At 43.6% G+C, this 21928-nt stretch overlaps 1 protein-coding gene across 1 annotated transcript in view; it reads right to left on the bottom strand.

The window, feature by feature from the left end:
* Positions 1 to 1438: 1438 nt before the first annotated feature.
* ATRN (attractin) overlaps positions 1439 to 21928 on the bottom strand; it is a 124214-nt gene continuing 103724 nt past the window's right edge. Inside the window, exons 27-29 of the mRNA XM_026072754.1 lie at positions 20703 to 20810; positions 7922 to 8036; positions 1439 to 6842 (exon numbers count right to left, since the gene is read on the bottom strand). Of these exons, the coding sequence (XP_025928539.1) occupies positions 6718 to 6842; positions 7922 to 8036; positions 20703 to 20810 (348 nt within the window). The 3' untranslated portion in view covers positions 1439 to 6717. The remainder of the gene's footprint in view (positions 6843 to 7921; positions 8037 to 20702; positions 20811 to 21928) is intronic.

A 21928-nucleotide genomic window follows, 5' to 3' on the forward strand; every position in this document is an offset into this window, starting at 1 on the left:
AATGACTGAAACCTTCATGGTCCATAAACGCCAGGTTCAACTCTGCTTCATCTCAGCAATGCTTAATTTCAAAGTTAAGGAAYGACATAAAAATAAATGGAGAACGACGGACTGCGTCGCTGCAGAAATTCGTTTGGATGCTGGAACGTGCTGCACATGGGCTTCCAAGGGGTAGGAGATGATAGGTCACCTCCGATTTTGCTCTCCTAGCTTTTGTGTGCATCTGAAACAGCAGCTGGCTCCAACATTTGACACGCTTGCAAAATCAGTAGCAAAGCTCCAAACTCCACAGCTGTCAGATTTCTTGTCTAATTCAAAGGAAGTAGCAGTTTACTGGGAAAATTAGTAGTGAGAAGGGACTGAGATTTTAATTTCTCTTCAGTTTATTTAGACCCTGAACGCAGAAACCATGAGCTGTGGGGCAGTAATACAACCATCTGAACTGAAAGGACAAGAACTGCTGCTATTACTGCCCCATGCAACACTTTCTGGCTTTCCTGCAAGCTCTTACAGGAAGGACAAGTCTCGCTCCAGGGCATAAGACGCTCGATTCCTTACGGTTTTGTCTAGTGGTTGACTGACCTTATCAAGAAGACACAAGCACTCTGGTTGGGTCATTTATAAAGGTTTGCTCTCCTGTACCGTCCTCTGTGGGGCTTCTCTGGTGCCTTAGGGAAGCAAATACCATTTCCTTTAGAGACCAGGCTGTCACACCCAGAAGGACCAGGTGATTCATGACAGCAAGGATTAACAATCCTGACACTGAAGAGCTTGGAGCAAGTAAGTTATGTGTTTGGCCCTGACCATCCTAGGTGACCTGCACGTAGGACAAGTCCCTTCTCCCCCACAGTTAAGAATTTGACCTCTTTAGGATGTTTCTCCTTTCCACAGCCCTTCAGAGACAACTTTAGGAGGATCACAAATGAGGCTATTCCCTAAGGCACTTTCCCTCCTAACTGGAATTGTAGGCAGAAAGCCAAACCACTCCAGAGGAGGTTCACCTGGCTTTTCATCTCCCTGGGTCTCCTGCCCCATCAACAGCAAGCTGAGGAATCACAGCTTCTGCAGATGAGGAATGCAGAGAACAGAGGGCCGTGGAAAGCTGTCCTCCAAAGAAGGTGGTCGTCTTCGGGTCTCCAGCTCTCTTGTGACCTTGTTCTCCAGGGAGAGGATGGCCTGGCACAGCTGGGAGCAGAGCCTGCTTGAGGAGACACCAGTCAGCAGCGCTAACGCCCCCAGGTTCACCGCAACCGTTCAACCAGCGAGGACACCATGAAAAGTCACCCTTATCCCAGCCAGGGCTCTTTGCAAACATCTCAAGTTACTGCTTTATTTTTCTTCTGCCTATTTTAAGAGAAGAGGGAAAAAAGCAGAAAGCAAATGAAAAAACAAAGTTTTTTTTTAACCAGATCATCTACTTTTTATTTCAGAGGAAAGATTTTCATTATTTACTTTTATTTATATACATGTACTTCACATTTGTATTTAAAATGCACAGACCTCCCAATAATTTTCTTGTTCCTGCTTTAAATTAGCTGTTATTTTACAATACAAAAAATTATACCAAAAACTGCAGTCCTAAATGTGTGTATGTATAACACCCACAATCCCCAGCAATGAAATAGTTTACAATACTTGCTCAGTATTTACATATGAATGCAAGAAATGCTAAATTATACATATTAACAAACTAAGCTCAAGTCTGAACACAGATAAGAATTGTAAATAATTACAGAACAAAACAAAAAAAAAAATCCAGAATACAATTAATTGAAGGATCCTAGTGTAAAGAACATTTATTGTGCACAAATTTCAGAGTAATATAAAACCTGTTTTTCTTTTTTTTGTTTTGTTTTTTAAAAAAAATGGACCAACATATGTTACACTCCTCCACAAATAATTTTTTTTTTTTTTCCTTTCTTCTGGTGAGGTTTGTGGAGTCAATGACAAATGTAGAGGAAATGTCTAAAGAACTATAGTACCTGGAAGACACACAAACAACGGTTCATGTAGAGTGTTCGAATGACAAACTGAACAAAACCTGTCCTGGCGCAGAAGCAGAACAAAAGAAAATAAGAGCATCCTACGTATTATCGTAGCATTACCAGCACGTGGGAAACTTATCTCATTTAAGCAGCTATCAACGGAAAAAGCGTGAATTCGACTCAAATCACGACCACCACGTCCAAAAATCGGAACCCTACGTCTCTCCCTCCCTTCCCTTTGCTCCCACGTCCCCGAAAGCTCGTGCGCGCATCTCCGAGCGGATGCAGAGCATCCGCATCCGCTACTTCACAAAACCCGCTCTTGCGGCTTATAGCTCAGGAGGCTCCGGAAAAAAAGGAGGAACCCCATTCCCACCCTCCCCAAACGCCCCCGTCGTATTTGCAAAAGGAAGGCGGAAAGGAAAGGGAGCGACGAGGCGAGATTCCCGGCACGCAGCCTCCGGTTTCGCCCGCTCGGTAGCTCAGCGCTGGCAAATCCCCGTTTGCCGGGAGCGGGTTTTGCAGGCTTTCCGGGCGGTCCGGAGAGGAGCCTCCGTGCCGAGCTCGAGCTTTGGGGGAAAACCTCCGCGTTTTAATTTAGCCTCCGGGGCGAGCGCGCGTTGCCGGCAAAGGCTCGTTTCGCTTAATTTAGGGCCCCCAAGCTGAGCAGCCGCTTCCGAACCGCGCTGCAAACCCGGCGTCTACATATTCTGGTAAACGTTTACTGCCGAGAAAAAGACGTTTCTGAGCAAATATTTAGTATGAAAACTACCTCTAAGGAAGCGTGTATCTGCCAAGAGGGGCTTTGTGCAGCCTGTCATTCTTTTACGGTACCATATCATCAAATTTTGGTACATTATACCCTAGGACTTTATGGTAATGACAGGCATTACCCCGTCACGTAAAGCTTTATTTTGGCATTTTTAATACAGCACACCGGAAACCCAGAGAGAGTGGCAATAACTCAAAGCTGTATCCCATAAATCTTCTCGTATGCAACGTACTGACCCGCATCACGGCGGGGTCTGCTATCGCTCATGCTACAACAATCCAGAGAAAATTCTGGGCTAAAAATATGGACAACAGTGAAGAAAAAAATGTATGTTATTTGGAGATGCAATGGCACTGCTGCTTTCTAGAATAAGAGGGCTGCAACATTTGTATTTTTTTCCTTTTTAAAAGGCTACTCTCAAAGAATAAAAATGCTCTGAGGGCTGAGACCTTGAATGCTGAATTTCAACTCTTGCAAACAGTGATTCTGAATGGAAATCACTGGCACAATCTTAATGATAGAGGCTTAAACTGCTGACTTAATCCCCAAGTAATGACCACTTTAAGTACATTTATTACCTCTTTTCAAGTGTTTTTTTTTTTTCTTTCTTTCAAATGGAAGAGCCATATTTTACTTTGCTTATACATTTAAGTGAAATGCATTTGAATACATAAAAGTCAAGTTATGCCTCCCTGCTTTATACTGCAAGATATCAGGAATATAATTTGATGTTTCTTTAAAGCTCTGGAAAGTTATCTAATACTCATCATATGAAGAAGTTATTAAGACAAAACTCATACATCATTTAAAATGCATCAAAAATACATTCAATATTTTTCTGGTTTATATACACTTTAAATCTTTCAATATTCTGCACACTACTGTATAGTTTATGTACAAGTGCAAAATTGGTGTGTTATTTTTCATTTATTTACAGATTCTCCCATGAAATAAGGTTGCTCTTTTCCCCCTCACCTCCAGCCAAACCAACCCACAAATCCTTCACTTTTGATATCGCCCTGGCGACAAACCACCAGCAATTCTTCCCCCCATCCACTCCCACCTTCGCCTATATTTTACCTCGAAAAGCTGGGATGAAACTGTTTGCAGCAGGAGCTATGTATGAGACTTCTCTTGTTCTCCCTCATCAGTATGGAGATAAGATGCAGAGCAGAGCTACATCCTAAAGGGGCTGTTTTAGTTTATTTATATAAATAAAGACTTGCTCCCCTATTTACATTTTTTTTTTTTGGCTCTGCCGAACCGCAGAGTTTTGATCATTTTTGCTCATCTTTCGAACCGCTGACGCTTAACTCTTTTGCGGTTCGAGCTCTGGGCACCCTCGGCGGGACGTCTTTGAGATCAGACAACCCGGTTCTCTGGGGGAACAAACGTTTATTTTTGTTAAATGTAAAAACCAGATCACCCTTCCAGGCCTATTATTCAGAAAGCCGTTTCTGTTCCGGAAAACCTAAAGCAACAACTTTAAGCACCTGCTTAAGTGCCGCCCTGAACACGGAGACTTAAGCACGAGAGTTTTCTGAATTCGAGTTGGCAGTTTTCCTCCCCAAAAAGCATTGGGGAAGCAAGAAATGACACCTCCGCACACGAGGTTGCGCGTCAGAACTGAAAACACGTAGAGTACTAATAGGGGAGGGATTTTAGTCTAGTATTATTTCTCTGGGACAGCCTAGTCAGGTTAGCCCTGTACACTCGGGAAGGTACAAAATATTTTCAGGGGATGAATCTGTCTGAGGTAAGCTGTGTATCGTCTAAAATTTAATCGACTAAAACCCTTCATTCTAAGAGACAGAGCTCACCCCTTTTCCCTCCCTCAACTCGCCTTCCCCAGAGAGCATATAAGCTTCTGCTTTAGAAACAGATTGGGGAATAAAAACTATATATATAGAGAGAGATGCGTTTTTCACAGTATTTTTTTCTGCAGCTGTGTTGTATTTGTTAAGAGATACATCAGATCAGAATTATAATCCACCAAGATCTCTAAAACAGCAGGCTCTCCCCTATCGCTGCGGTGCAGACACGCAGAGCTACTTACGTCTCTGTTGCGATACCGCGCTCCAGAAAGGTTCTCCGAAACACCAAAAAAAAAAAAAAAAAAAAAAAAAACAAAAAAAAAAAAAAAAAAAAGCAAACCCAAAAACACAGAAGGAACAAGTGGCTGGAATGTGACGGATCACCTAAACACGCACAAAAAAAAGATGCAGTTACTTCCGTTTCGCTTTGGAAAAGGCTGCTATATGGCGCAGAGATTCAACGGCGCTTCCCTTCGCGCCCCTCAATCTGCTCTTTTTCCATTTAATAAATAYGAGACGCCCTCATTAGAAACCCGAATGAAACCGAACTTACTGTGATTAAGCAGCAATTACATGCCTCGTTTGGCACCTTAACAGAACATCTTCCTGCCAGCTTCAACATCACAGCTTCGCAYGGCCATGGCACGGGACCGTATCGCTTTTTAGCTAACCGTGTGATTTCTAGAATCGGCAGCGATACCGGGCAGCGGCATGCGTAAGCTTGTGGGTTATTAAGCCCAACTTTGAAAATCAAAACCTAATTCAAACTAGTCCGATACTTCAGAAAACCTTTTTTTTGCTCTTTCCAAGCCACTTCCTTGCATCRACAAGCCACCTTCTGCAACATCTACGGTAGTCTAACCTGAAGGGGAAATATCCATAATTCACCAYGTAAAATTCAAACTTGTGGCCAAATGAAGCTGCTCTGCATTTTTTTTTTTTTAAGTTATTTTTTTCCTCGATCCTCAGATGATCTGGCACCTGGAGTGTTGCTTTTTCCACCCTGAAAGGAGATGGAGTAAATCTTATTGCTGAAGAGCAGCGCCTCTGACCGCTGGCACAGCTCAGTTCTCATCCAGAAGAATGGCCTGAGGGCAAGGGGAAGGGAAAGAGGTCAAATGGGCAGAGAAACTCAGAAGAAACATAATATATCTGGCCTGGAACACAAACTGCTTCTATTACGAGCGCTGGTGAAACCAGGAGTTTTCTTACAAGATACTGAAACTCAGTTCTAATTTCCCTCCAGGTATTTCCACCTGGCTGAGTGTTTYTCGGTCAGGAAAATGCCATTTTCCCCTGACTGCACGTGATATATTACAAAGAGCACAGATTGCCTTGGGTGACTACGTATATATATTTTTTAAATGAACATAATTATGTAAAAAAAGAAACGTGTGTAGTAGTCGCCTCACTCCCTAGATCTGTTCAAGTCTAGGCACTTGTGTGTGGTGTACTCCAAGTAGGTTAAGACTATGTAAACACTGAGTCCTTCAAAAGCAACATTCAACTTCTACAGGTATTACATTTGGTCTGAGCAACACGCGACATYGACCTTTTTTATCACCCCAGCTTTTACCTGCCTGATGTTCTGGACGGTAATGACCACAGAAAAACTGTATCTGGAAGAGAGATCCATTTAAATAATGTGGAAATAAACATATACATTAAATGAACAAAAAGGATGAAGATGCTTTGAAGATTAATAGTAGTGTTTATGTGTTGAGAGCTGACACCTGTAAACACTGCATCTTTTTTTTTTTTTTCGTACAATTTGATAAATACATGAACTCCAAAGCACTTTCCATGTAGAAACCTGAGTGTCATTCATATTGGACTACTGTTCTATTTACACTGACCATGAATGGAGGTGATCGGATGTTACTGGACCTGCAATAAAATTATTTCACTTTAAACTTGAAGAAAACAAAGGAGCAATTTGAAGCCACGTGTCAGTAAAACTTAAGTGGAGCAGTTGTCAAATAAAGCCAACTATCACGTAGATGAGAGAAAAGGTTGGGTTCAAGGAAGTTGTGTTTCTCCGAGTGCCTCTAGTCTCTTGTGACACAACTTGAAAATCTTCCTCCTCCTCCTAGGTGTTACTTCTCCATTTTGTTTAAAACCCTATACAGTTTCTGATGTCCATGCATCAAATACAGGTTCCTGGCTGTGCAGGGGGCTGCTGTTTCCGATTTCGTATTGCACCCGATTTCTCTTTGTAGGCAATTGGCATCTGTTGTGAAATGTCCACCAGTGCACTGGCCACCGCAAGACCTGGAGCAACAAAACAGAATGGTCACAGAAACAAACCCTCCCACCACAGCTGAGAAAAACCCTCCAAGTCACAGAACGAGTATCGTTCTCTGAGTTGTTCTTACAAACCAACCAAACAAGAAAAGCATTTTGGTTTAAAGATTAAACTCCAGCAGCTTTTAAATACTGCATGAGTAACTGCAGTAAAAAAATGCTGGAAATAAAAACTGGAGGAATTGAGGGACATGAAACTCATGATATTAAAGGGAGGAGTCTTTATCTGCACCAGCAGATGTGCTAGAATAAATCCTCGAAGCACCTGCGCATGGATGTTTCACCACGCTTCCCAGACATCAGTCCTCTCYGCAGTCTCCTCCCGGCATATCCATAGGCAAACCACCACTGGCCATCTGGGATTTAGTTCAATACAGCTCCCAAGCAAACCATCCCGTCTCAAACCCAACTAATGCCCTTTTAAGACCTTCTGCTCCACCATGCTCAGCAGGCTCTGGAGAAACTCCAGTTACACCACAAACTGCCCAGGAGATGGTGTCTCTCTACAAGAAAGGCTAAGTGAGAAGGGGCTGGGAACAGGGGAGACCTTAAGCCGGACAGAGAAAACTACTGTCCAGAGCTACTAAGAGCAGGGCATGGCTGCTTTGGAAGGACTGGGTCTCTCTCCACAGATGGAGCCAGGAAAGGTGGGAATATGCTGGGAGACAAGTTACTTTTATACATGCCTATGGAGAACTCTTGTCCGTACCAGGTCCCCTTTTTTCCCTAGTCATACCATAAAGTGTAATCCAAACGTCAAACGTGCAGGTAGATGCACTTGAGATAGATGTAAGCTATCTTGCTCGGCTCCTATCAGCGCCGCAGCAGCACAGCCCCTCAACTGATCCAAGAGCCTGAATCAAAACTCAGGTTGGAAGCTAGGAAGACCCAAGCGACCTGCTTTAAAATAACTTGAGCCCATTCACACAAGCTGCAGTATACCTTTTGCTGCGGGATTAAGACTGAAACCGTAATGTCAATCTCTAAGGTTGAGGAAGGAGCACAGAAGTTAATACTGAGCCAACAGAGATGGTAACGTTCCTCACCTGACTGTCCAGGTGGTGGTATACCCCCAATCCCCCGGGGCAACCGCACAAATACGGAGAGAACGGCTGCTTTGTTACCAAAGCAGGGCTCCAGCGCTATAGGCTTTGGTACAGTCTGCAGCAAGGGAAGAAAGAAAGAAAGAAAGAAAGAACAAATGTTAGACAGCGCGTTACGCCCTCCCTCTTCCCCCAGCTTCATCTTTTTCAGATTGTACAAGCTCCAGGGCATGAACCGTGTTTCTGCGCTTGGCGAGTGTCCAGCACATAGCTAGCACAACTAAAACAAATGTTACTAACAATCAAAACCCTAGTCATCATAAAAAAAAAAAAAGCACATTTACTTAATAAAATCTCGCTATTAAAAAAGTCAAGCACGGCACATGGCTTGTATTTCTCCCGAAATTCAATAACGAAGGAGCAGCTTAAGCTAAACAATGGGATTAAGTTTCTATCTTCAAACACGTTGGCAGCGTATCACAAATATTAGTAGGTTTGACCACTGTGATTTGACGGTCCGACTTCCATTTCAAGAGTTTAACTCCACATGACACCTTCACAGCACCGTATGCCTTAACGCCGTGCAGAACATTTACCCCGAAACCATTCTCTATTTCATTTTCATTAGCTTCAAGCTGTTTCCCCCCACAATTTCATCTTTCATTTCTGTTATCCACCAAAGGATCGTGTTCCATCTCCAGTGGTCTCCTAGATTGCTCTGGACAATGTTCTTAGGTCTACTGGTTTACCCTGTCCTTTTTTAAATTGAAAAGAAGAGGATTGGACTGGAAGGATCGGTGGGTTGTGGCTCTGTATCAGGTTTCAGTGACGTGGGTAGTACCCTAAGAGTGATTATTCTAACATGCATTACTGGAACCTGTTTACTTTGCAAATGAGTATTTCACACTCATATTACAAACATGAGCACGAAACAAAATTTTCAGATGAAACGTGCATTGACAACTATAAAGATACAACGGGCAGCCAGACACCTTCCCCTCCAGGGGAGCGGTGGGAGCGGGCACCTCGCTGACCTTCGGTGGCCAACAAAATCACCCCCCCGCCCCCTTGTATTCCTTATTAATAGCAAAGATTTCATCTGAATGACCAACAGCAAATTCCAACGGCGCGCGCTAGTAGAAAGACGACATAAAAAAGAGACGACACGCTCAATGGCCTTTCAAAAGCAAATGGCACAGAAACTAAAATGTGCTCTTACCTGAGTCAGGCCCTGATCCCACACAGTTATGTCCACCCAATATTTTGGGGGAGGATGTCACAGCACTCAGTTGAGAATGCAAGCCTACGAGCGCAGGTATGGAGGAGTTGCCTTCTGTTGCTTCACATAAGCAAAAAAGCTGAGAAAAACTACTTTATCCGATACACTCAGTGCTTTCTAATCTCTTGTTGATTATGGGCAAACTGTACTCTGGTATTAATGAAATAATTATTGCTTTTTCCATTACGCATAAAATTGTGCTACTGTACTTAAACACGCAACAGAAACTCAATACAACCCAAAACACAGAAAAGAGGAACAGGAGTCAAACAATGCAGTTAAATTACTGCTGCTCGATAAAAAAAGAAAAGACAAAGAAAAGAGATGACAGCAAGCAACATGAAACTTAAAACTGTTTCCATATCTCATATTTACCATAACGATTGCAACGACGATTTGTTAGTCTGTGCAAGGCAGATAAATACACATTCTACAGACTATAACAGTAAAGCTGCAGCCTGCCTTGTTTATGACTGCAGCTTTCTACATCTTCTCTCCACCCCCAGCAAAGGGAGCAAACTCAAAATAATTCTTTCCCCACGAAGCAACCAAGCATCCCCTTGTGCTATATTCCACCGGCGACTCAATTACCAGGGGTAATGGAGGGAGCACGGAGAAGGCGACTGCAGAAATACAGCGCGCAGGCTTGCAGCTTATGACTGGGAGGACGCTCTGAGCCCAAAGTTTATTTCCATTCAGAGACAGCCAGCTACCTGGCTTACTCCGCTCTAATAAAACAGGGATTTGGCGTTAAAACAAGCACAGAAAACAGTGACGCTCTGTTTCAAAAGCAGTTACACTTTCTGCCTTTGCTGTCACCTCTGCGAGACCTTTCCGGAGACTCACCRCTCCCGAATCGCACTGCTCTGAGACCAGGAACTTTCTTCTAACCTAATTTCCTTCCCACCTAAATTTATTCAGGCAGCTCATGATGTTCTGTGCTTTCACCCTCTCCCTGGGCTATACCCTGCTCGACATCTTGGCCTTCGCTTGGCTCATCTGCATGAGCAAAGCTCTTAATTTCTTCTCTGCGCACAAGTGCTCCATTTGCYAGGTCTCCTAATGGTCCCTCTCTGCACCTCTCCCACTGCTCTGGACCACAGGTGACCAGAGAGGCACGCGGCATTTCAAGCCTCACCATGACCTCTGCAATGGCATCAATACCATCCTTATTCCCTCRCACGTCCTAAAAAGGTGAGAGAAAATAAAGAGCATTATACAACTTCCAGTCACAGAGCTGGAAGGGACTTTGAAGGTAATTTAGCTCATCTCTCAGCCCCAAGCAGGATCCTTTCTCCTCCTCTGCCCTTTCCAACTAATGAACCCTCAGCTTGTAGCAGAAACTCTCGTTATTAGTCCCTGTGGGCATGATCTTTCATTTTCTATGGGATTTTTATTTTTATTTCATTACTCAAGGTCACACGTTTTCCTCCTCTCTACTCTCCTGACCCCACTTCGACCCATGACGAGCTCCTCCGCGTGTGTCATCGGTGCTGAAAGAGTACCTAAAATAACCAGGCAGCCAGCGCCGTCCCCTGAACGAGAGAYGGCAGAGACCCCAGCCACGTGCAGCTACCTCAAGTTCAACGTTACTTCACGGGGATGAGCCCGATCCTCATGCTGCAGTGAATTTTTCATCTAATTAATTAATATTTCTAATTAATATTTCACTGCATGGAGGCCTTTGTTTCTAATAATCATGCAAACCAAGGACATATATTTTCTCTACTGATGCATCCAAAATCTGCCAGGCAGTTGCAGGCTAATTTGGAAGGCATACACTAAGGACAAGATCATCTTGTTTCAGCTAATCCTGATCTTAAATCTAGAAAAGGGGGGGGGGGGGAAGTGGTCTAGCGCCCAAAGCCAACCGCTTTTCTGAGACAAGCGGCACTTAATAACAGCCCAAATGGCATACACAATGAAGTCCTGCAAATTTATTTTTGACAGCGCCAGTTCAGGCACCTGCTTTTTGAACTGTGACTCATACCGCATCTCATCTCCGCGCTTGTGCGAGCTGGGCCAAAAGACAAAGCCCAGCCTGATGAAATGACTCACGCGCCAAGCGACGGGAATGCCCAATTCGATGCAAGCCGGAGGTCAGCCGGTAGTGAAGGGCATCTGAGACCTCAATGACATATATAGCAACCCAGCTTCGGAGCCCGGGGACTGTACGGAAACGGAGACAAACACAYGGATACTTCCAACAGCAACCTAATGGACATCTTGACTGCAGCTCTTGCCCGCATTGGGTAAAACCTGCAAGTTGGCCTTGTCACGGGCCCAACATGTGACTACTTGTGTTTTGACATGACCTAAGTAGGTGCTACCACTGTACACGTAACACGTAATACATGTAACATGCTAACAGAGAAGCCAGAAGGCTTCAGCACATTTTTGTTTCATGGGGAGACCCGAGAAGAGCTCATGTCTCCTTTCTTTCCCCACCCCTGCAGCCGGTCACCCCTGCTAGAGCTTGGCTTCTGCACGCTCTCCTTGCAGATCCGAGCTGCTTTTCCACAATTAGGTCCAGAGCAGACTCGGGCACCAGAGGTCGGGTCTTCTTTCTGGCGATTATGACTGCTTGTGCTTCAGGTTGGCATCTGGCTTCTAATTGCCCACTTTAAAAAAAAATAAATTACACAGATCTCCAAACTTTGTAGCACCTTTCATCAGAGGGTTAAAACCAGCCTCTGCCAGAGACCTTCATTTGGAGTGTTTTGATAAACCCATTGTAGAATTACATAAGCAATTCCTTTTTATTGAAGGCTTAATGGCACAATAAAGCACGCATTATTCAAATCTATGCAAATCAGGTGCATCCCTCAGCCACTTGGCACACGATGACTGCTTCGCCTGGCGTCTAAAAAGCCCGAATCCCACGCAGGGAGAGGGAAAAGAGGGGAGAGACGGAGCCCAGCTGCTGGACCGCACGGCCACGGATGGCAGGTAATGGGACGAAAGGATCCCCTCTTCGGCGGACGGAGTCAGCTTGCACTAGCCAAACTGCCGTCCGACAGCCCTTGACTTGCAAAACTCAGCGCAAGCTTGCCCCCAGCTAACACGCTCGGAGGCAACAGGAGATTTGCAGCCAGAAGACCAGCTCCCTTCTGGTCACCACCAGGATGGAGGGCAGCCAAGGGGGAGCTGGGTCGCCCTGGATGCATTTCTGCTACGAACAGACGACCGCAACCTCCCGGTCTATCAGTCAGGCCCCTTTCCCTAAAGCTATTGCTCATCCTCAAAAGAAATAGCGTGAGTACGCTGGAACTGAACCTTTCTCCTGCAACGCACTTCCACTGCTCATCTGCAGAAGAAGAGCTACCGTCAACGGAAACACCGTYGAAAAACAACGCCAGAGTAGCGCGAATGTCAAGCAAAGACCGAAAAAAAACCCAGCAAAAATCTCTCAGTCCGTTGCACACATTTATTTAAAGACACCTCTAACGGGCAGCACGCACCATCAGGAAGGCGTGCTGCAGTTTGGGGTTTTTAACTGGGGCGCGCGGTCACGAGCTCTGCGTTAGGCAGCACTCGGAAACCGTGAACACCCTCTTTTGGGATGAAAACATGAAGTTAGTATTTCATCAAGTGGCGACACAACCCTATTGTTCTCGGAGGTAGTGAAAATCCGGTTTCGGCAATTTTCCCATAAATGACTTTATGGGCCAAAAGCAACACTAAAAAGCCGAGCAATTGCAGYTGTTTATGAGGTTTGATATGTACTTAATACGTGGAAAGCTCGAACAATTATAGAAGTTAAAAGCAGTAAGAGACCTATTAGGTCACCCAATTAGTCCGCCTCCTACAGCGGTATTTTCTGTAAAAACAGTGCATTTCCCAGTACTCTGTCTGGGCTATTTCTAAGTGACCCAGGTGTGGCGCGTACCATCAGCTCCCTTGGGAGACAATTTCACAGCCTAATGCACTTGACAATCAAGTCGCATTGTGTGGTGTTCAACCGAAACGTTCCTTTTTTATTTCACCTAATTATTTCTATTTATGCAGCTTACATCCGACACCTCGAAAGGTTAACACTACGTCACATTAAACTAATAACTAGAATAAATATTCTGTGTAATTTAAGAAACTCAACATCAGTTTTATTTAGGTTCTATAATGCATCGCAAGCATATTGCTTTTCAAAATGTATAAAAAAAAACACTATAGAGACTTTTTCCCCCTAACAAGAAAACATAATTCTCTGCTTTGATCAAATAACTCTTACATGGTTTTCAATTTCCAGTAAGGAAATTAAAATAAAGCAAAAATCCTATGGTGGGGGGGGAGAGGAGGCACATTATTGAAACAGTTTAACTTTATTATTTGATTTCACTTCTTCAAACAATTTAACTGTGTAGAAAAAGGGTGAAATTCCATTTGCAAGATTTTAATTTGTGCCATTAACAGCTGACTGAACATTTGTAAAATAAGTTACAAGCAATTTTCTATTAAAAAAAAAAAAGAGTATTAAGTTTTAAAAATCATATTGCCAGGGCAATATGTGTGTTCTCCAAGATAGAGATGAATGAGCATCCCGCAATAATTTGCAGCAAATGAGCCTAGATTAAAAATTTAGATTTATCTTGTCTGCGATATCTACCTTGGGACTGACACTGGGGCTGGGGAACGAATTGCTCACAGCGCAGCCGCAACGCTGGCTTCCTACGCGTGAAGAACTAAATAAAAAAAAATAAAAATCATATTTGCGCCTTTAGATGATTGCTAAGAGTCTCCAGGTGCAAATACCGATCCGAGCGCCYTGGGTCGCCAGGAACCGGGAGCACGCGCGCACAAACGCACACGGCGTTAGAGCCAGCCGCGTTTGACAGCCGCCGTCTCTTCTAAAGTGCAAATTGTCAAAGCAGCCGCGCGTGGGCACGGCCCCCAGGGAAGGGAAAGCTTTTGATAGGCAAGTTTGTATTTCAAAACCAGTCACCCCGAAACGACAAAATTTCACGCCGCCGCCGCCTTCAGCGTTTCCGCTCACGTAAGCCGGCGCTCGCGTTTCTTTTTCAGTTCCCGGCTGATGCCCCAGGGTGGGGATGGGATGGACAAGACCCCCGGAATAAAATCTGGGCAAAATAGATTTCCATCCTTTGCTGTATATATTTGCGTTTTTTTACGGGTGAAAAGGCAAATTTCTTTTGGTTGGTCTTTTCAACCATTTGGCTGCTTTTTTTTTTTTTACATGAAAACGTGCAAGTGAAGAAAGCACTAGCACAGCCAGATGAAGACTGCAAACACTAGACACACAAAACAACGACTTGGCCTAAAGGAATGCAAATAGGTGCCCTAAAATGTTTCTGAGAAGCTCCTGGAATTAGCAGTATCTCAATCAGAAAGACATTCATTTGTGCCAGGGGGAAAAAAAAAGAGCTTAAACACTGCCCTCCTTTGGTGGCAAGCTTTGCACCGTTTTCCTCTCCCTGCAGCAAATTCCTCCTTATCTCCTAAAATCACGGCCCGTTCTGCTGAAAACTAGACTTCAAATCTAAGAGTAGTTAAATCTCAATCCAATTACCAGCCAAATAGTCCCCAAACGTAAGGCTGGCTTAACAAATGTCTCGGGTGATCTCAAGATAGGTTCTTTCCAAATATTTACTATGTACGTGGAAGTGGCCAAAGTCTTCCCAAAGCACGTAATTTTGCAGCAGAAAAAAAAAGAAAATCCACAGTGCGAGTTAACCGGAAATAATTCATTAGGGGAAGGTTTTATCAGGTGTTTTTGTCGTTGCTTTCGCAGCACAGATCACAGCCTGAATACATCAAATTCGGATTGGTTTTACGCAGCTCGGCCGCCCGGGTAACGGCTCCCTTCTTCCCACGGCAGCTCCATGCGGCACGGTGCTCGCTCAGAGGGCATCACTCCCTTTGCTACGGATTAGGAAGCAGGGAGGCACCAGCAGAACGAACCCCAAATATAAAGGGCGAGTGGGGACGCCGCTTCTCGCTGTGGGTTCCTCCGCGTGGCAAGGCAACGGCGGTGATCCCGACATCCGCTCAAGGGGTGTATTGCAYGAGCAGAAGCGATTTTTTCCCAAAGGCAAGGCGACAGCTACGCGCTGACATGCCTCTGAACGCCTTAGTATCAAGGTGGAGAAAAGTTCCTAGAACTGCCGAGTGCTAGAAAATCCAGAAATAATGCACTAGAAATTAAACTGCATGTCGGGAGGCAAACCGTAACGGGTCTGAACAGCCTGCGTTGGACAGATCGGGCAAAATAAAACCAGCCTTTCTGGCCTCAAAGGTTGCATGTGACYCATCTACAGGAAACGCCACACCAGATTACAATCATTCAGTTTGTGTGTTCCCCCTCGATTTCATCCCCTTCCTCCAACCATCATCCTTTTGAGGCTCTTCAAAGAACAGCTCTCCAATTCAGCTTTTTTGTATCACCTTTGAAAAGTCCTAACTTGCTCCGTCCCCTTCCAACGCTACTCAACAGCATGGTAATTTCTACTTAAGACTTCCTATATCACAGCTCAGGAGCTCTTTAAAGTCTGCCGTCCTTTCAAATCTGCCTGCTTGCACAAGAGCCCCTTGACCCCACTCGAATGACCATGCAGAAAACTTAGTGACTGGCACGCTCACGCCAATATGACTGCTTTTAAGTAAAGTGTGTTGGGAGGGTAGTGGGCTGCAGAAGCGGGTCTATCAGCACATATGATGGAGTAGTAACGGGTCAATACGTCTGAAGTAAAGGGAGAGAAGAGTCACCAAGCAGGACAACCAGAAACAGTATTACAGAACCCTAAAACCCATCAGTTCCTTGGTCCTTAGCTGCTCTTCACTGACCTTCTCTCATTGCATAAAAGCACGCAACGTGGTAGAGCTCAGAGCTACACGTAAAAACGTAGATGAAGTCACACTGTAGAAGCGATGGAGCTGGACGATGCTCCGTTTCAAACGATCCCTCACGTCAGCRGTCTCCCTACAGCTTTCCCAAATCTACCTCGCTTTGGTACAGGACTTCCAACTACTCACTCTTCTTCTYGTTGCTGATGGTTGCAACTGCATTGCGACCTAACAGGAGTTTCACAAGGGCTCCACTCRGATGTGAAACACAAGCAGACAGAGCCCACAAGTCCGTGAGATCCCCTGCCCGCTCCGAAAGCGGCCCACCGCTATGCCTCTGTGGCTTTCTGAACAGATGGGACCTGCAGGCAGTCTTTAGACCACTCGACAGCACTCTGCTCCATAACGAAACAAATTAATTGCCAAAGTAAGGATGCTATTCTTCCATCAATTTTCCAGTTACTCACAAAGAATCAGCCAGACTGGTGACCTGACGTCTTATTAAGAATTTGCAGTGAAACTGTTGCGCCCTTAGAAGCCTAAAAGGGCAGATATAAACGCACGTCCACGAGAAGGTAGAGAACATGCTGAACGAACTTCTGAACAATTTTCCTGACCAATTATGTCTCTCACTTCATTCAGGCAGCTACAAACATGGACAGCCTGTCAGTCACGGATGCAAAGCTTAGCATGGGCTTCTCACGTTGGATCCCTAAACACTCTACAGATCAGCCCTGCTAGGCAAATCCTCTGTTTTATGAGAGTATTTTTCAAATCCTCTGAAAGCTTCCAAGACAATTTTGTCCGACTTAAGGATAAATTTTTCTAATGTAACAATTTTACTGTTGATCCTGTAGGTGTTTGCTCAAGCCAAGTACTTCTGCATGTATGTTTTTCCCAGGAATCTGCAAGCATTAGTTTCAGCCATTACCAACTTTAAGATACCCAGAAATCAATGTCAAAATCATAAATTTTCCAACTTTTCAGAAAAGCATCTTCTAAAAATCACTGCGGAGGACTGCAAGACTCTCTTTATATCAGTTAGATGACAAGACCTAAAAAAGCCTGTGGTGAAGTAACTCTGGTTCGGAGACTTGCACGAGTTCCACACGCGCAGGGATGTTAAATATTCCTAGAAAAACTGCAACATGCAGCACATCACAACTCTCCAAAAGCTGCAGAGAAAAGCCGATGGATTTTGCAATAACTAAGTAAATTCAGCAGTAGATTTGTGATCCACTGGGTATTGAATGGGAAATAAAGCAAAGCAGCTAGTTATGTGTTGCCTAGCTGCAGACTAATACGAATAGTTTCCCTGCAGGTAAATCATTTTCTATTACTTCTAAGTACCCCAGGAAAAATACTAATTGAAAACACGGTTCTAATACTGTCCAGCTGGAAAACATTAGCTTAGGATGGAACTAGCTTGACACTGGCTGCCAACTGGCTATGCACAATGGAAAAGGGAATTAAAACTCTTGCAGACAAGGCATCCCATTTTCCATTTCTCCTTTGTAACCCTCAAATATTTGTTATTAACCAAAGGCTTTGATTCACATGAGGAAAGAAAAACATCAATGCATTTATGATAACATAAGTCTGGGTTTCTTGTATAGAAATGAAAGCTTTAAAATTATTGACACAGCGAATGGTAGAGCTACCGGCTTACAGTCCAACAGCTTACCGACATTTCTCTTTACTCTCTCCTTGGCTAACAATTAAGGAACAGATAAACAGATGAAGCAGAACAGATGTAAAACAAAAATGCAGATCCACATCTCTGAATCAGCCCAGCCCATCTTCCTGCATCTCCCTCCTGCTAAGAGTTTTTATCCCATGCAAGTGGAAAAGGGCTGGAGAAAAAAAGAAAAAAAAAGAAAAAAAAAACCCGGAAGTTGACCCCATAAGCATTTGGACTACTTTTTCCTTTCTAGTGACATTCATTTCCATGCAGTGTCCAACACTTCATTCTACAGCCTGGATCATCTCAGAAGGGTCATTCCCCAAGTTCCTCACAAGCCACACGCGTCCTTCACTTGCTCTCTTCTCGAGGCTAATTCAACTTTGCTGAAAGACGGCAGGTTTTTTTTTTGTTTTTTTACATACTTCCTTCCCCTATCCAAATTCTGCAAGATACATTTAAGAAAGAAAGAAAAAAAAAAAAAACAGAAATTTTAGCTACTCTACTTGTCATGGAAAAGCATCCTTGTTCTGCATCCATGTCTACCAGCAGACACCTTATCTGCTTGCGCAACAGTCCACCTGAATGCTCCCTAATCGGCTTCAGGTTACTGTAAACACTTTTTGCTCTTTGTCTGAATTAGACTGCTTCATTTCTGCCTAAAGTGGATTAAGAAACGTTCGTCTGAACTGCTTCGCTGACATATCAGCCGAGAGGGTAATTAGCAGTTGGTAGCAATTTCTRGATCTGAAAAAAGGACATCTGTCCACCGTCTCACTCATTAGGCTTAAAAACAGCTTCTCCATCAGTCCTCGAGTAACTTCAGGAGGTCAGRCAAGTGAGATATGGACGACGACAGCAGGCGCAGGGAAGCAAGGAAATTCAGTTGCAAGCGAGAGAAAGATGAAATCCTGTCTGCGCTGCTATCTATGGGAACACTTCAAAAGCGAGAGTTCAACATTCYTCTAATCAAAGAAGAAACTGAGAAGAAAACAAAAAGCAGAGAGGTAGARAGGAGAAAGCAAACGACAAAGCCCGAACGAAAAAAAGGGGACGCATTGCCAGCCGAACAAGAAGAAAAATAACACTGCAGTCAGGGACTAAGAGATCCAGAGTTGATATCTTCTCTATAGTTTTGCACACCAAATTTGTCAGAGAGATCAGAAAATTTGGGACAGCTTTGTTTTAGCYTAATCCTACAGGAGAGGTGCTTTTGGTTAGCTTATTGCTAGGAAATTAAGYAATGAAAAGAGGGGAAGGGAAAGTGCCTGCAGGACAGCTGGTTTCATATAGCTTTCGACTCATTGACGCTTGGTTTTTCCATTTAAGTGGCAAGTACCGAGACAAAGTTCTCCTCTCCCTCCATCCCTCCTTCCTACCACATTAATGTCAATTTAGGTCAGACTGTAAAGCGTGCAAAAATTTACAGAAAAATTTTAATAATTCATACCAGCCAGGACTTTTTAAACTGTTTTGAGTTCTACAAGGACTTTCTTTTCATACTGTTTGTAACGTTATTCCTTCAACATGACTTTTTTTGTTGTTTTTTGTTTTTTTTTTAGAGAGCTGTCCTACAGAAAAGTCAGCAACCTGTCAATTTTTTTTCCTTAGACTAACAAAACCAAGAGGAACATTTGTAATTAAGTGTGGTACATATATTAAATAGGTCAACAGGTGAAAGCAAGCAACATTATAAATATATTGATAGTACCATGATGAAATTAAGCCCATCTGTCACACTACTCCACCAGTATTTATAACTTCATAGCATATTGCTGCTGTATATCCCTTAAAATACTTCAGTATTCACAGAGCTGTTGAATTGACAGCTTTAAAGGCTCAAGTCAACAAGTAATCCACCAAACAGACGTCCTGCAGCCTGCAGAAACGTCGGTCCCGAACGGCAGCCTCACAAATATACCTCCATCCTAATGGCAATGCCCATGCGCATCACTTGGCCTCCTCGATGAAGCAAGGAAGCTCATTCCAGTTTGCTGGGCGATAGCCCAATTTTACAAGCACATACTTCAAAGGAGGTCTTGTTGAAGCATCAGCAGCTAATGATTTCCAATATCTATCATGYCCGTAACAAAATACAGAAATTATAAAAACCTCAGGAAAACAGAGTGCTCTGCATTCAAATGGAAATCAAGGGGGAGTGCAGTCACCCAGGACCTCCTAGGGAAGAGGCCCCAGGGGCACGTCAGCTCATTTGTCCAGTCACTCAATTAACCCAAATTAATGGATGCCTTTGCAAATTTTGCTTTCTTTTCTCTACGCACCAGGGTTCACATCTGCAAAAAAGGGACAGGATATCCTGACTTCAGAGAAAGAGGTAACGATGATTAATTTGTGAAGCACTCAGATAGGGGGCAATCATAGGAATCATTYGTCTTGGGACAAAAAGGTCTTAGGTTCTTAATTTTCTTTTAGTATACAAGTCTACTAGTGAAAGTATCACACTAAAAAAATCTTTTGATCCTTTCTTCTCCTTTTAAATATGGTTTTCCTAAACCTACTACATGCTGTGTCCAAGAACATACCAGGTTGGCGTATGACAACAATTTCTCCTACACTATTTGTGCATCACAAGATGCAYTGGAACATATTTATATCGAGAAATACGTTGATACTGTCACAGGACACAGACACAATTATATTCCTCTTTGCTTTGAGAGATCACAGAAAAAYGTTTTCTATTTGCAGCCCCTATAGCTATTTCTAGCCAAATGTTCCGCTGCGTAAAACTGCATTCTTCTCTATTACAARGCATAAAACCTAACAAGGCAAGCAAAAAAATGTCATACTACACAAACAATATAACTTTTACCTAAACCCCAAAGTTGTAAAGGCATACCTGAAGGGATAAAATTAAGTGAAAACAAGATCTGATGGCCTTCCCAGGCCTATAGTTTCCTACAGGCACATAACRAATAGTAAACTTTGCATTGCTGCATTAAGCACAGTTTAAAACGAGCATTGGCGAGCAATTGCGGCGAGGACCGTCCTAAAGCACCAGCTCTCACCTTTATGCTTCCTCCAATGAGATCAGGTGGCTCCTCATCTGTTTCTAAGGCAACGTTGATGGAGGCAAAGGGGCGACTTGCCATCTGTTGCATCTCACGCAGCAGTTGCTAATTTAATAAACAGAAAAATATTATCACCACGTTGCTCCAGCACAAAGAGTAGGAAACGCGTATCGGAGGGGTTTTACCCAATACGAAGGGATAACAATGAATACGGAAAAATAACCTCCTGGTGTTTTAACAGGCTCAAGGGTACAAAAAGATAATTGTAGACAACCCCAGCACAACAGCGTAACAAGTTATTGCGAGTTGAGCTAAACAGTACAGTCTTAGCCCAACTCACTTGTCAAGTAAATCACATCTGCTTAAGTTTCCATGAAGCGGTAACTTCTCAAGCTGGGATAACCTAGTTGCCGGTCATCATCTCTCTGTGGCATGAGATGACTTCATATGATTTGTGAGAATAGATTTAAAATTAAACCATAAATATCTGGCAGGTAACCACCTTAAGAAAGAGTTCGATATTTTTATAACATTACTAGCAAAATATCGGCAGGTGGCTACTGAATAATTATCTTTTTTACTGTTTGCTTCCCTTCTGAACGCAGCAAATGCAGCGAGCTACACACATGTCCTTGCTGTGATATGTTTTATTAAAATAGAAAACATTTTCCTGGGTAAATCTGTGCAAGCCCTCGTGACACAGGACACCTTTTACTGTACTCTTAAGGCGCTTCAAGCATGATGATGCAGCTCCCCTTTTAACACGAGAAATGACAGTTCCTATCTGGCCATGCTGGAAAGAGCATTTCAATTTTAGCTGCGGACACGCTCCTCTTTGGTTTCAGTGGCTAATCCCTAACACCAACAGCAAGCTGCAAGACCAGTAATTGGATGCAGAAGCCATAACCCTAATTCCCAGAAGCAACGGGTGTGATGTGACTCCCTGCCCCTATTTAATAAGGGAAGAGACATATCCCCTTGTATATTTGGTAAAATAAAATAAAATAAAATAAACAGCATTTACTCCTTCCTCAAGTACAGCGTATTGACTAAACCCTTTAGTTCACGTGCTGTAGGGCACACAGCATCACCCACTTACCATTACTACTTAACTGCAACGCTACTAGCTATACTCTGCTTTTTTAAGCTAGATTGAGACAATGTCAAATACCCTATGTACTTACCCCCCCGCCCTTCCCCTTTTAAGACTGGGTAATTTGATA

The sequence above is a fragment of the Apteryx rowi genome, unplaced genomic scaffold, assembly GCF_003343035.1.
Source record: "Apteryx rowi isolate R43461 unplaced genomic scaffold, aptRow1 scaffold_35, whole genome shotgun sequence".
Taxonomy (NCBI): Eukaryota; Metazoa; Chordata; class Aves; order Apterygiformes; family Apterygidae; genus Apteryx; species Apteryx rowi.